This window comes from Typha angustifolia, chromosome 1 (assembly GCF_048772165.1).
Source record: "Typha angustifolia cultivar Huaian chromosome 1, ASM4877216v1, whole genome shotgun sequence".
NCBI lineage: Eukaryota > Viridiplantae > Streptophyta > Magnoliopsida > Poales > Typhaceae > Typha > Typha angustifolia.
Genome location: NC_133239.1, coordinates 9,941,101 through 9,956,513, shown reverse-complemented (window position 1 = coordinate 9,956,513; position 15,413 = coordinate 9,941,101). Strand labels below are relative to the sequence as shown.

General features: G+C 34.8%; 1 protein-coding gene across 1 annotated transcript; it reads right to left on the bottom strand.

Moving 5' to 3' along the window:
* Positions 1-926: 926 nt before the first annotated feature.
* Positions 927-14,572, bottom strand: LOC140761686 (ubiquitin carboxyl-terminal hydrolase 5). Its single transcript, XM_073099119.1, has 13 exons — positions 14,240-14,572; positions 13,220-13,480; positions 11,005-11,149; positions 10,651-10,710; positions 10,481-10,576; positions 8,815-9,225; positions 6,646-6,786; positions 6,386-6,556; positions 3,392-3,649; positions 3,157-3,305; positions 2,493-3,056; positions 1,730-2,003; positions 927-1,316 (listed from the first exon to the last, which is right to left on the bottom strand). The coding sequence occupies exons 1-13, from the start codon at positions 14,362-14,364 to the stop codon at positions 1,137-1,139; spliced, it is 2,835 nt and encodes a 944-aa protein (XP_072955220.1). The 5' UTR covers positions 14,365-14,572; the 3' UTR covers positions 927-1,136.
* Positions 14,573-15,413: the final 841 nt, after the last annotated feature.

Sequence of the window (15,413 nt, the reverse complement as noted above, 5' to 3'; positions counted from 1 at the left end):
TCAATTCTATGAAGAGAAGTAAATAAAAATTAGCTTTAAAATGGTATCTTAGTAATAAAAAATAACAAAAATTGAGTTAAATACTGTAGTGAATATTTAAGAAATATTAATATAATATATAAGTGTCAAACTTCTCATACTTTGAGCCCCGAAAGAAATACTTATTTTATAGATAAAATTATCTATGCAAATTAACTTATACATGCGCGTGTAAGCTATCAATCTAATATCCACTATTCTAAAAGTAATTAGATAGAGGGCGAATTAACTTAAAGAAATAGTTTCTTTTTGATAGGTCAGAAAATTCACATCTTATTTCATTGACACATTAAATGCGATTGCACTCTACCAAGATTACAAAACTAAATTAAAAATAACCTATTTGATTGGATCTTATGCATCCCAAATTAAACATAAATCAGTACTAATGTGGAACCAGGTATCCAGTTAGGGGGACTTTGAAGGAAAGAATGTGTGCTAATCTAATTCCATAATACCTAGCACATTACCATGAGTTAACATCACTGTAGATTTGCCAAGAATTGCAAAACTGGTAAACACTTGAAAGATTGCAAAATTATACAAATTATCATGCATTCCTCCCCTGAGAATCAGCAGGTTCAGACCTTGAACAAGTTTTCAATCAAAAACTACCAAACCCAAAACATTGCCTGATAGCAACAGGTAAGTCTTTAGTATTAGAAAATATAAGATGTAAGTTTCCTTTCCAAAATCTAAGCCTAAACACTCATAGATTCACATAAAATGGGTTATTGGTACAATCTCTGCAGCTTCCACTGGAATATTAGCCAAATGGCTGACAGGCACTGAAGGCAATTTTTCTTTTAAGTAAAACAGAGTATTTCCTTCAGAAGGGCATTCCATCATATAAGGAACTACGGCTCTTAGCTTACAAATTGCATTACTTGTAAAAGTTTAAGCATTAGATTTATATAGACCTTCAGAATGAGGAGTAAGATTGCAAAAATTGCTGATTTTGTAAGTTTTGATGGAGCTCATCCATGCTATATTGATACAAAGAATTGCCTTCCAGCCAATCCTATTAATTTTTACATGGCTTTTGTTTTGAAATCTGTTCTCGAGAGATGAAAAGGATAACATGATGCAAGAAGAATCTATCTCCAGCTAAGATTGTGGTTTTGGTTTGTGCAAGACTGGACTCCATTACTAACAGCTGGATCTGCTTTAACTCTCCTGTAGAAGAGCACATAGGCTGCAGCTGACTTCACATCTTCCTCGTTGATAGGTGATATATGGCTATCATCAAAATTATACCATCTATTTTCATCTAGGAGCTGCAAAGAAGTGAATCATAAGAAGAATTTCAGATAATGAACATGAAAAATAATTCTATTTTGTTATCACATGTCAGTAACAGATTACCAAGCTTCCATATTCTTAATAACAGAATAATCACAATTTATATCTCCCCAGGATTAAGTAGAAAAAGATATGAAAGTTATCATTTATATGTAAGAAAAAAGGAATTTTGAACCTAAGGTATTCATGACTTAGAACAAGCCAAAAGTATTATTTGCCACAGGTGTTTGTGCAGGCTAACTAGAGCAGGGTATAATACTCAGTAGTAATGTGAATAGCTGATATCACAAGAACGTCAGTAAAAAAAAAACAGCTAGGAGCCTACAAATCATTTAAATAGAATTTCTTGCAGGAAAGTGGACTGCCAGAGTATATATAGAAAGCCAACCTTGATGTGTGCAGTGTAATGCCCACTTGCCATGCTTCCATAGTGGTTGCTCAGGGCATACAATTCGTAAATCTGGCGGTGTGAGTTTTTCTTGTTGGCAACATAATTCGTCAAATCCAAATCATGGATTGGGAAATTGACAAAAGTTTCTAGCTTATGCTTTGTTGACCGGCTAAAAGAGAATCTCTTCAGATGAATAACCAACACCTGGGGAAGTCTCCACAAGTCCAACTTTTTGCTAGCTTGAGTTTGCTCCTTGCATCTTGGGCAGTACCTAAGGTTAATCAGATCCACTAAATATATAAAAAATTGAAAGCAAGTGATGGTTAAGGATAAGGAAAAGAGTAAATTTTGATAGTAGCAACATCTAAAAATCTGGAGGTGACCTAGCATAAATTTAACAGAAATTATATTCAGAAATAGTAGAACCATCCTAAATGAAATTTTGTGGAAAGTAGAGAAAGTTCTCTGACTTCCTTTTATAGCAACTAATTAGGATAGATGTGCCAGTGGCTGATATTTAACCATTTTTCTAGATTAAATGGTATCTAGTGCAAAATAACTGAAGCTACATGAAAAGGTTCAGCCAGCCAAAAAGCAAACTCCTCTTTGAAGTTTATTGGTGGGATCTCAATGAGTCAAAGAGGACCCAGTGCTGTTGCTTGTAGTACATTCGGAAAAGCAATAGGTATCATCTCTTTTTCTGGAGATATTAGCTGTCAAACTACCTGATTAGTTCTACTAGGAAAGTTATGAGACTAACCACATGTCCTCAGGTACCAGTGGTTCTTCCCTCAAGAAAGCATCCAGGCATGCATATAGTGAGAGAGGTTCACTACGAGTTCTCTTAGGTGGAGGAGCATACTTAACCACTTCAGGAATACTCTCCAGATGACGAGTATCAAACCTTTTCAAATCCTTCTTAGACCAATTTATATACACAACAGCGGATGCAGTCAGTGATGGTATCTTGATGACTTTCTCCTCTGACAAATCAATGCATGCATTATTTTCATCAACCAACTGAAGTTGCAGTCTGAAAGGTGCTACTCTTTTCAAATGTTCTTGTTCTCTACTATCAGTTTCAGATGAAGAAATGCATCTTTCTTTAATCCCTTCATCTTGAGGAGCTTGTAATGCTCCAATGTCACTGGAAATTGAAAGGTTTGAAGGCTGTAGCTCTTCATTTTGTAGCATAGAAGCTAACATCTTACAAGCCATCACTTGGATGTCAGAACATCTGACAGTTACCTCACGTGAGATCAGCGATAAGAGAGGCGTGCCGTATGGTTTCCAGCATGTTGAGCTGCTGGTGTTCCCAGGCTCCCTAAAATTTTGAATATTCATGAGACAGGAACAAACAAGCATTTCCGTACAGTAAAATAGAATCTAATTAGAGAATCATTAAGGATCCAAGAAATGCCTACACTTCTTCACGACGATGTACAAACTGTATGTAAGTAGAATTCTTTCCCATTTTTGGGAGCTTATAAGCCGCCAGATGATCATCATCCTTAACTGTAGACAGCAGAAGTGCAGGATCTTGCAGAAACTGATGAATTAAGTGACCACGTATCTGCACATATTCAACTCAAAGTGAAGCAACTATGACAATATCATAAATTTGTTATCCCCAGCTTTTCTGACTGAATTTTAACAAACCTCTGCAAGTAGTAGCTCCTCCCCACTTTTAAGCAAACAAGATGTGCTTAGAGCTTGAAGCAGGTCCCTGACTCGACCTTGCTTTGGTACGTTTACAGTGCAAGGTTTTGGGAGCACACTGCCATCACTAGTGAAGACCGTAACAGTCATAGTCCGGGATGAGGCAGATTGTAGAGGTAATGAAAGGTACATAAAAGGATCAAATGTCACTGAAACTTTCCCACATACAGGACATACCAAGGTTGACTTGTACTGACCCTGTCAAAGTAGAAATACTTAGATTAACTGCAGAGCAATTTTGTATCAAAGACCACTAAGTTTCTGGGAGTTGGTAGAATAAGAGATTAAAAGAAAGTAACCAACAGTCAAAGTAAGAAGAATAATTCCATCACAATCAGTCTCTGTATGAATTCTAACAAAGTTTAAACAATATGGCCAACTTATGCAGCAGTTAGTCGCACAAATATGAAGTAACAATGGATATACACTAAAGACTCCAGTTATAGACACATTATGAAAGTATGGCCCATGGATAGGATGAGGTACAGACACGACTACATAATATAATTATGATGGTTATGCTGATAAGGCAAAACTTGAAAATACCCTGGTTATAAATATTAAGGATATATAGTCTAAATATGCAGACGCCTACATATGGTTGTAATCTATTTAACTATGTTATTATCACAAGTGACAGTACATACTTAAGCACATCCATAATTTAATTCACCAAACAAAGCAAACAAAATATAACAAATTCTCAGTTAAAAATATAAAGAACAAAAAATAGAAACTTGATCTATATTTCACAAGTTTATTGTGGCATGAAATACCAATACCCCATTCCTTCAAAACGATAACAATAGATTAACATTTCAATTATCTTCAATATGACTTATCTTTGAATTCTCCAAAGAATCCACCCATATGGTGTCCAATACAATATCACTAGATTATAAAAGTATCTACTCTTCCTAGTTGACAAGAGTCATTTTCTCATTTTCTTTATTACAATTAGAATGTTTCCCAGAAGAAAATTTTAATGTTGTGCAAAGTGCCTGCTATATAGAGGCAGTCAGGCAGTAATATACATGCATACATTATATATATATATATATATATATATATATATATATATAGTATTCAATCATAGTATATTAGAATTTTTCCTTGGTAATAAACTAATAGATGGGTAAAGTAACTAAATGATATATGGACAATCATATCTTATTAAAATCTTATCCACGAATAGGTATATGATTTATAATCATATGATCACAGAAGTGAACTACCTAGTAAACATTTGTACCAGATGTGATATGTTGATAACCACATACCAATAAAGTATTTGAAAAAAAAAGTACAAATAGATAATAACAATAATACAACTTATTAGTTATCATATGCATTCATAGTTAGTTGCTTATCTATTGCTAGTACAACACAACACATATACAGTAACTACAGTCAATACGTGATCCCTGCTCAGTATATTCATGCATATGTGTATATGCAGGCGAATATTGAATACACAGTCCACATATAGAGCATATATGAAGTCTGGCCACATATAATTCCACATAATGCGTATGCGGAGCAGTTTATCCACCGCCACCACATATGTGGCTGCATATACTGCGTTCTAAAAGACAAACTACGGTTATAGGAGGATGTTTACATAGTAGTGCATGTAGATATATATTTACAGGAAGTAAAGAGAACTATCGGAACTGTTTAGGTGATTACAGTTTTCTCTCCATAGTATTAAAAAGGGCAACCGATTCAGTAATAACATTAATATATTTATATGCGAGGAATCTTAGGTCCATGGAACAGGGAATAGTAGGGGTAAAATATGGAAGGTATGCTAGCAATCTAGGGCTTCTGTTGATAGTTGACAATTATTATCGTTCTAGGATTTGGAACCAAATAGAGTTAAATAAAAATTTTTGACTGATCTATACTGACTTTGTAGACACATTCAGGGGAAAAAAATTTTATGACACACAACATATGAATTTATCCAATTTATGGCAAATAAAAACATTGTTTAAAGAAAAATAAATCAAGATTTTTTCTGTTGTGAAGATATTAAGCCTAATTATAGTGAGATCTACACAAAATCCTGGCATTTTCCAGAAGAGCTTTATTGATTTTGAATCCTGGACGGCTTAATAGAAGATAATACAAAACCAAAACTCAGACTGACATGTAACACTAACATTATATCAACAAAAACAAATAAAAGATTTGTCTTGGGATATTTTGGACCCAACCCTAGGTAATAGAGTCTAACTCTCCATATAGACCTTAGTTAAATCAGAGCTCTACTAAGAATTTATGGTCAGGGTTGAACAAGTGATTGAGACTTTATTACCTACTAGTGTTTTGTGGCTTACCTATCCAAATACTGCTCCAATAAGTGGCCATCTCCTGATACATACAGAACCTTTCTTAGATCAAATTAAACTCAATTACATACTCCAGAGACTGATCTTTCTCCTAATTTGATTCAATGTGGGCAACACCCACCTCAGATTTACTCAAATACTAGCTTGCTAGCTCAGTTGACCAATTGAAATGGATCACTTAAATCAAACTAAATTGAACATAATTAAACTTAAATTGAGTAAATGACTCAAAAAAAGTAACAAAACTATTTACTGATAAGAAAAGACACTGTAGGCACCTTGCCATTATAAGATTTAGTCATGAGCAATACTTTCCTGTTCTTAGTCCAGTGTAGCTAATAACCCTCTTGGGCACCTTGCTTATCTCAGTAACTCTTATAATTGGTCGGAGAATGTATTATCTTATGAACAAAGAAATAAAGAGTACATTTATCTATCTAGCTTACTTATCAGTTCTCTTGTAAACAAATGGAATCACAATATACTGCAGCACAATTAGATGTTGGAATGATCCAACTAGGTGATGGCATATGATGACTAACCATTTAAAGAATAAATCAATATATATTTGGGAACTCACCTGGCATACATCAACAATGATTGAATCATTTCGAGCTATGTGATTTGCCCAGTACTCATCTGCAACTTCTTCATCTGGTCGCCCATCAGCATCTTTAGTTTTTGTATAATGTTTATTTTTCACACGGTTCAGATCCTCATGAAGTCCATCTAAGAGAAATGCCAGAAGTTCCTGTGGAATGTGCACAGACAGAATACAGCTCAAGATTTAGCAATGTACCAAACAAGAGTTAAAGTCTGACCGATTGAGAGATATTGAACCTGGGAATCATGTTGATTATATCCGCTGAATTGAGGTGCAAAACGAGCAAGCTTTGTTTTAAATGGCCGAGGAGAAACTGGAGAGCGTCCAGGAGCCCACAGCTTCCTCAGTAGCTCCCCAAAAGCTAAAGCAAGCTCACCCTACATTATCATAACATATTAGTGGATGTATACGAAATGCACATAGCTGCTTGATAGTTTAAAGAAGAACCTCTCTGATGAATAAGAACAGAGAAAAAATATTTATCTGAGTATCAAACATCATTCGCTAGAAAATCAATAGCAAAATTGCTCACTGATAGTATCAAGTGTGACCATGGACATGTTTCATATGAAACTTTCTGGCCAAATTGGAGATACTAAATGCAAAGGGAAGACGAGGGTACTCAAATCAAGTTATTCTTGATCAAAGATGGTCATGCCACAACCACAGCACGAGACAGGAAGGGAAAAAGATGAAGGAAACTACTCACTTTTACCCTTCGTTGTAGACCTCATCGTCACTGCTCGCCAGCCACAACTTAATGTTTTATTTGACCTGACCTACTAACTCTTTTTTCCTCCTCGAGCTAGGGCACCCAACGAGTGCGCATGGCACCTCAAGCTCGAGGGGCAACAAGGATGACGGCGAACAGTGACGGCGAGTGGCAACGGCAAGCTTGACGACAAGGTCGACTGTGAGGTTGATGGCGAGCAACAAAGCTGCTAAGAGGAGTATTGTATGGCACCCTCGTGCCACAAGCCGGTACGCAGCCAGCATAGTAAGTGCCGACCGGCACATCCCGTGCTAGTCGGCACACCCATCATTGATCTTGATGACACATATGGTTGACCGATAATAGAGACGATGGTGCTAGATAGCAATAGATTTTAAAAGTGTAAACCAAAGATGAAGATTAGATTAGGGCTCTTGTTGTGTTTATGTAGAGACCATGACTGTGGCTCATATTTCAAAAAGTTGATACAGAAACCATATCTGGGCTTGTGAGTTCTGCATGATCTATACAAAGAGATTGTACTTAATGCAGATCAACAGAATGGCAGAACATAAGCAGTCATCTATATTTAAAACTGAAGCCAGTGGCTAGTATATTGGTTTAATGTCCCAAGTAGCCACTGGTACAGGTTCCAGTGCAAAGAATAAACTTATAAGATCCATACAACATGATATATTCTCATATGCATTGAATACTAGAATACCTGGAGATTACAACAATATATGAAGAAGCATCTAGGTATCTTAAGTATCAACAATACATTGACAAATAAAATGAACAAAAGCAGATGAAGGAGAAAATATTATAGTGAAGTGATTACAATATACAATAACTCATTGTGAAATAAGAAATGATTGGAGTGTAATCAATCCTTTGACCTTTAATTCTAGGATGAATATAAGCTAGGCCAGTTTGCTCCACATCTAAGAAAGCAATAAGTTCTTTTGAGTAATCTGACAAATTGTAGGTAGAAAAGGAGTAAGAAAATGAATTCTACATGCCTATATATACATGAAACAATCAGCTAAAAGAGGAAGTTTGCACTCTCCTTTCTTCCAAAAGGAACTTGGAAACTTGGTTAGTACAAAGAACTTCCACATGCATGTCCCTATAACAAACATCCCATGTAGTGTGGATAATAAAAATTAAAAAAAGGAAATAACACGAATGCTTATTCAGTTAATATTAGTAACAGATCCATAACCAAGGGTGTAGTTCCAATTATATAATAAAAATATCGCATTTATATTATATTTTTGATCAACCATTATGCTCTAGAAATATATGTGGAAGTACTTGAAGCTCCATGTAAAGCACCTTTACCTAGAAAGTCAGAGTTAAATAAGAATGGAAGTGGAAAAATTAAATTGCACTTATTTTTCTGCATATGGTCATTGTTACAGAACTTGATATCAGCACTAATTAGTTGAGTGCCCGTAGATGAAGTTGACATAAACTGGAATGTCGCAAAGATAGTCTTATGTGGTCTTAAGACAGAATTAATTATTTAAGAAAACAGGAAGGGTGCAGCCATTAGGATCCAGTACTGTGGAAAAACAAGAAAGAGACTGAAAGGAGACAAACAAAAAGCATTTGTAGACTTCTTTGCAGACAAGATTCAATATTCATGCAAGGAGACTAAAAATAGTCCGATATGGAAAAAGATACTCACAACCATGCCAAATGGGTTCTGTCTATTTATTTCTTGGCGGTAGTCTTCACGAAAATATCTAGCAAATTCTGGTGTATGGACTAGACATTGTATTGCACTGTTCATGAAACAGGTATTTCCAAGATTTAGCAGTCCTGTCAGACCTAAAGGAGCTCCTCTTGTACTGATGCTATTGGTCGTATGCATATCCAAGTCACTGCTTGGAGAAGCAAGGTATTGGCTCTGTGAGAACTCTGAGCTACAGCTTCTAGAAGTATAGTTGTTTGTAGACAAATTTTCAGCAGCTGACAAGCTCGACCTAGAAGGCTCCACAACCATAGAAGTTGTCTCAGTGCATCCATTTTCTTGTACGGAGCTCATGCATCCACCATCAAGACCACCATTTCCATCAGTAAGGATCTCTACCAGAATCTGTATAAAATAACTTTTGATCCATAATCAAATTCAGATAATAGATGAAATTGCTCCAGAATGTCTCTAGATGCATACAAAGACTACCCAAGAGAGGGCAAAACAATGTTATACAATATCTAAGTATATATCATGATGCTAAGCATGTTTGACTTATGAATGTTGGTGTTAAAACTAAGACAGAAGAAACATAGAACATGAAAGAAGAAAACATATCAAGCTATAGGCCATATTGATATGTTAAAGAACTTATCCACAATCCATAGTAGGATTAGAACAGATAAACATAAGCAAGTGTCATATATCTGCCGTGAAGGAGTCAAACAGAGGTCTGCAAACTTTCCTCAAATCTTTTACTTGAAACAAATTAAATGAAATTTCCATGAACTCACTCTCTTCTCTAGGAACTGATTAATAATCTATGGTAAACCATCTGTCACCCCTTCTGTAAAAACCTCTAATCATCAACCAAATTATGGGCATATCAGCTGCTCTGTTTTAACACAAAATTTTTCAAGACACTCTTTAGTTAGAATAATAAGATACTCATTAAATTTGAGTATCCACAAATTTACTTAAGTTTCCTTTCCAAAAATTTAGAACATATTAAATAGGTTCTCAATTAAGTTCTGGAGTTTTACACATTCCTACACAATTAATGAGTTCCGAAATATCTTGGATAAAAGTAAAACCTTGGAGAGCGTATGCACCTGCTATGGCATATGCACTATGCAGAAGATAGGTCTCTCACTTAACAGCTTCTAAAGTGTTTAACTTTGTTGAAGTAACTGACTATTTGTTAGACAAGGTTTTTAGGACCTTGACCTAGAACTACAAGGAAATAAAAAAGGAAATAAAACATGAGAAAAGATGCACTGGAACACAATTATGGGAGCTCATTGTTTTGTCAATGAATATGATCTTCATGCTCATGTAAACATCTGAAAATAGTGACACATGCACTATTATTTTTCCAAGTACCAAGCATGAGCATGATTCTGTTATTACCACCAAAATGATGCACGACTTTTACGTATAAGGTTTAGAAATCCACTGGCAGAACTCAGGCGATGCAGCAATCAAAACCATTTAGATCAGAATTTTAGTATCACCGCACAAGAATAGAATCTCACGAGATCATAAGCTCGAAATATGCTATAGCTGAATGGTCATCTTCTTATGCTAAAGCAAGATTTTTTTTTATTATGCAATTCATTTTCAAGAAGAAAGATGATTAAAAACAGTTAAAACATACATCTTGGTCCATCTGAATATTGGCATCATCTAACGTTTTCGCCATGTTGTCCATCAAAGCATGTTTCTGCTGACCATAGAAGTCCCAAATGCATACCTGAATATAGGGTGTAAATAAATAACAAAACAACTTCAAAATCTGCAGACTGAACAGGTAAAGAAACTCTTTACTTGATCCAAGATCAAATCAAAAACTTCGCAAGCCTTTTTATGAAGCTCGCCAATTGTTTCCTGCAGAGATGGCATGGAATCTTACAGTCAGTAGCATTTCTTAGTAAAAGCTATCCCAAGAAGGTACAGCTTTAAAATGTAATTGCCAATGACATTTGTTTGAAGAATGAAGCAAGTTTTAGGAAGAACCCCATATTGTGTGAATCAACAGACTAATAATACTTTGCAGTAAGAAGATTATTTGATCACCAACAGTCCAAAAACTCTTTGTTAGCTGATACATGAGCACATGAAAAAAAGATAAAGAAATTAACAATGGTAGATGAAGTGGTTGATTTGAAACTTGAGCTAGACCTTCTTGCTTATCCTAACAACAGCTCGCTCTCCTTTTGGCGTCAAAAATAATTGAAGGCGCAGAGGATAGACTTCAATGGCTAAATCAGTCTGAGACAACCCTGTATTGATTGCTTTTCTTGGTAATGTTGGACCTCCTCCATACCTGAAAAGCAAAATATAAAAAAATTACACCAAATAGAGAAAATTGCTGCAAAAAGTTCTATGATTTTGGTCTTGCAGAACCCTCATTGGCATTATCATATCAAAACATTTTCCAAAACATGGGGTCCACTAGAAAACAATTCAGCAATCATAAGAATCCAAAAGGGTTGTAGACCTGAGTAGAGAGCCAACAACTTCACTCTTTCACTCTTCTAGGAATTTGCAAGAAGCGCTTGACCACAAGAAAAATAGACAAGAGAGAGAGAGATTTGCCAATGTAAACTATAAGACATTGTTTACTTTAGGAATAAGGTCAATCCTAGAATAAGTATCTCTCTTTGTTATTTTCAAAATGACGTCTTTATTTTAGGAATAATTATTCTTGTATTCACTTGTATTCTGAAGTAACAGTATAATAATTATCTTTGATGTAATATAAAATAATGAAAAAGATGAAAAATAGTTGTTTTTTTATGAAATTATCATAAATATTTTTTTATTTGATATAAAGTAGATTGATGAGATAGGTATCAACAGTAAATTAGTAACTGGGTTAGTGTGTGGTATGGGATGTAATTTTAATAAATAATATTTGTATTTTATAATAGAGTTATTATGATATCTAGATGTTATTTTGAAATAAAGAGTTGTATTCTAAAATACGAAAAATATAACTTTGATGAATAGTATTTGTATTGTATAATAGAGTTATTATAAGATTTAGTTGTTATTCTGGAATAAAAAATTGCATTACAGAATAAGAAAAAAATTATTTTCAAAGTGAACGGGGGCCAAGAGTTGTCAAATGGCATAAGCCAGCATATATCATGCTAATGCCTGCCGACACCTGTACCCTCCCATACTACCACATTCCTATGGCATGCTAACTCATGGCAACGCTAGGACAACACCATGTCAACCCATGTTGATTTTGCATAAAACAGGTTTACCTACGGGGGCCTACTGACCCTTATAGGCATGCATCAGTCATCATGTACTGTTGTAATTATTTACCAGACGATAGGATCTTGCCAAGATTTTGGAACATCAAGATGCCTCATTTAGCTCAATTATATTTTAAAAAATTATCAAAAGCCTCGTAGGTGATCGACCTAACCTTGCAGCCAAAGTACATTGATTCTTGCTCACCATCCCAAATCTACAAGATATTCAAAATGTTTGTAGCAATGTAAAAGCTCCACTCCATGTGTTATTCCGAAAACAACAAAATTGTAGCACAAACATTCTAATTCTGACCTCCTTCACTGCATGCCTCCTCCTTTCTTACTAAAAGCTTATCACTCACTAGGGTGTAATAGGATTTGGGTTATTCAATGGATCACCCAATCCAAATTTGAGCAAGATGAATAAGGATTTTAGAAGTCAATATAGTTAAAACAATTGGTATGGTTTGGCGTCTTTTATAATCCAATAATTAAATGGATATCCCAGAGTAAAACTAGATTTGACAACTCTCATAGAGGACTTCTTTTTCAAGGAAACCAAATACATCTAGATGACAAAATATCTCATATTGCTTCTCCTTCAGCTAATCTAAGGTCTTGCATAGCATTCGCTAGTAAAAAATGGCATGTAATTTTTACCTATGGACATGTAATATCTTTCTCCATGTAATCTTACAAGATAATCTCTCCCACTTCCCATCGGTGAAAATGTGATATGACAATCACTGCATGAAGGTCCACTTTGGTTTTAGCGGTAGGTGTGTTCTTTGCCCTTGACCAAACAATAACAAAGAGATAGAATTGCAATCTTAAGGTCAAAAGGTATGTACCATTGTAACATCTCGTAAAAATAAAGAATATGACATAGATCTTTACATGTTACAGAACATGAAGTTACATGAGTTCTGCTAAATCAGATATTTAGAGAAGTTCATTGAGAAAAAACAAATAAGATAAATCACCACAACTATAAATATTAGACCTTTTGGCACACTTAATACAAATCAACAAGGATATATATATATATATTATAGTGCTATGACTACAAATAAGCAAATAAGAAATCAATCAAGTTGTTAGATATGCTTATAATCTTCATAACTTACCAACCATGCAACTTTTCCCAAACTTCTTGTGGAAGCAATATATAGTCACGGCCTTCAACTAATGTGTCATGAAGTTCAATTTCCACATTAGAAACCTCAGATGTAACATCATCTATTAAATCAGAATTGTCAATAGCAGATGGTCTTTTTGGGGTGATTGAAGAAGCTGATTCATGTTGATGAGAAGCATGGGAAGAGAATCCATTGATTGATGTACTAGCCACATCTTGATTAACATAATCAAGCCAACGTTGCCACCATCTATTTGCACCAAGAGAAATTGAATTTATGAAAAAGAAAACAGTTAACTGATAGAAATATATGAAAGTCACTTCAAATTTAACAGACAGGGGAAAACATGAAAGAGAAAATTTTAATGGAACATGTAGGTAAAATTATCCTGAAGAATCTAGAGGTACTAAAGAATGATACTACTCAAAAATTAAAATGACACTTATGATGTACCAAAGCTTTTCCTCCCCAGTAACAACATCAGATATTGTTTAAAACACATTTTCCTTTCGAACATTTCTACATCTATCCCCAATACAAAAGCAAGTGTTAACCATTAATGAACTTTTTTCTGGCACTATATCAATCATTTCTTAATATACCCGTAACAGCCAAGAGAAATCATCTTAGAGACATACATCAGTGGACAATCCAATCAACCTCCTTTATAAAGTAGAAGCGATAGTTGTCCAACTAAGAGATCATTTTTCGAACTTCAGAAACCAATTGATAGGTTGATGAACAACAGAAAAGGGCTTGCAGATTAATTGAGGAAAATTAATAGCCATCCTCTAAAAAGACCAAAATCACTGAAAAAAGAAAACAGAATTTTCAAGAACCAACCCCTAATAATATAGAAAACATATACTATTGCTGGATCCATTTTTATAATGTTGTCAAAACCACCATGTAACCGGATAATCTCGAGTACCAAGTGCGAAATCAATACAAAAGGACATGAGAAAAGTAAATAAGATTGGATCTTGCTAGTTGGGTAATGCGGAATACCTCTGGGTTATGAGGTAGAAGGCGTCGCCCTCTTTGGAATGGGCTTCGGCGGCGACGGTGATGTCTCTTATGAGGAGCCTTTCCTCCTCCGGACTCAGCTGTGGCGCTGAGACCACCCCATCCATCTTCCCCTTCCACCAGACTGAGCTCTCTCTCTCTCTCTCTCTCTCTCTCTCTCTCTCTCTCTCTCTCTCTCTCTCTCTCTCTCTCTCTCTCTTTCTCTTTCTCTCCCTTATTGATGTGTTTGTCGTGGTTTGGATCGAGAGGAACGGAGGGAGTACAGAGGAGAGCGATTCCGGAGCTTCAATTGATAGCAAGCAGAAGAGCACCCAATTCTCCGATTAGATTAGAACTAATGTTCTATTTTAGTTTATAAACAGAATAAGAGAAATAGGAAGAAAAAAACATAGTAAACTATTTTCTTGATATATATATATATATATATTTTATATGGGTTAAATTAAGAGAAAAAACAAATCTCAAAGCTATGCTCTAGGGAAAAATACTCTCACAATATGCACCATAAACCAAAATAATTTATGATTTTGCCACACTACCCATTTTAGGTTTTCTTTTCAGCTTCACCCAAACTTTTCAAAAATACCAAAATTAACCCTCCATCAACTTTGAGAATATTTTGTTACATTGAATGCAATGAGATATTATTTGTAAAATATGAAAAAATAGTTTTCTTCTCTAATTCTCTCCTTAGAAAAATTAAAACATATTATGAATATAGTTTTCGTAACCCTTCTCCATATTGCAAACCATCCAAAAATCCACTTTTGTTTGCGACTGATAAAAGACGAAATAGTCACAGGAGCTTCCCCTTTCTTCACCGAGCAATCGGAGAGCATGTAAGTCTCCTCCTTATTTTTGTTTCCCATTTTGTAATACTAAATTTCTTGTTGATGAATTGGTGTTGGAATTGGAGAAAGAAAAATAAATCGAACGGTTGGAAGAGATATTCATTTTAGATGGAATCAGAGATTGTTCAGAATTTTGGATATATGTCTATTCATTTATCATATTTGCATATGAATAAATTTTTTTCATAAATTGTAGAAATTCTTAACTGCATAAAACCTAAATTTTGAAGTCTCTTTTTTTCATGTAGAAGGGCTAGTAATTGAGATGACATGCAAACTTATTAACCTTTTATTAGAACATGAAA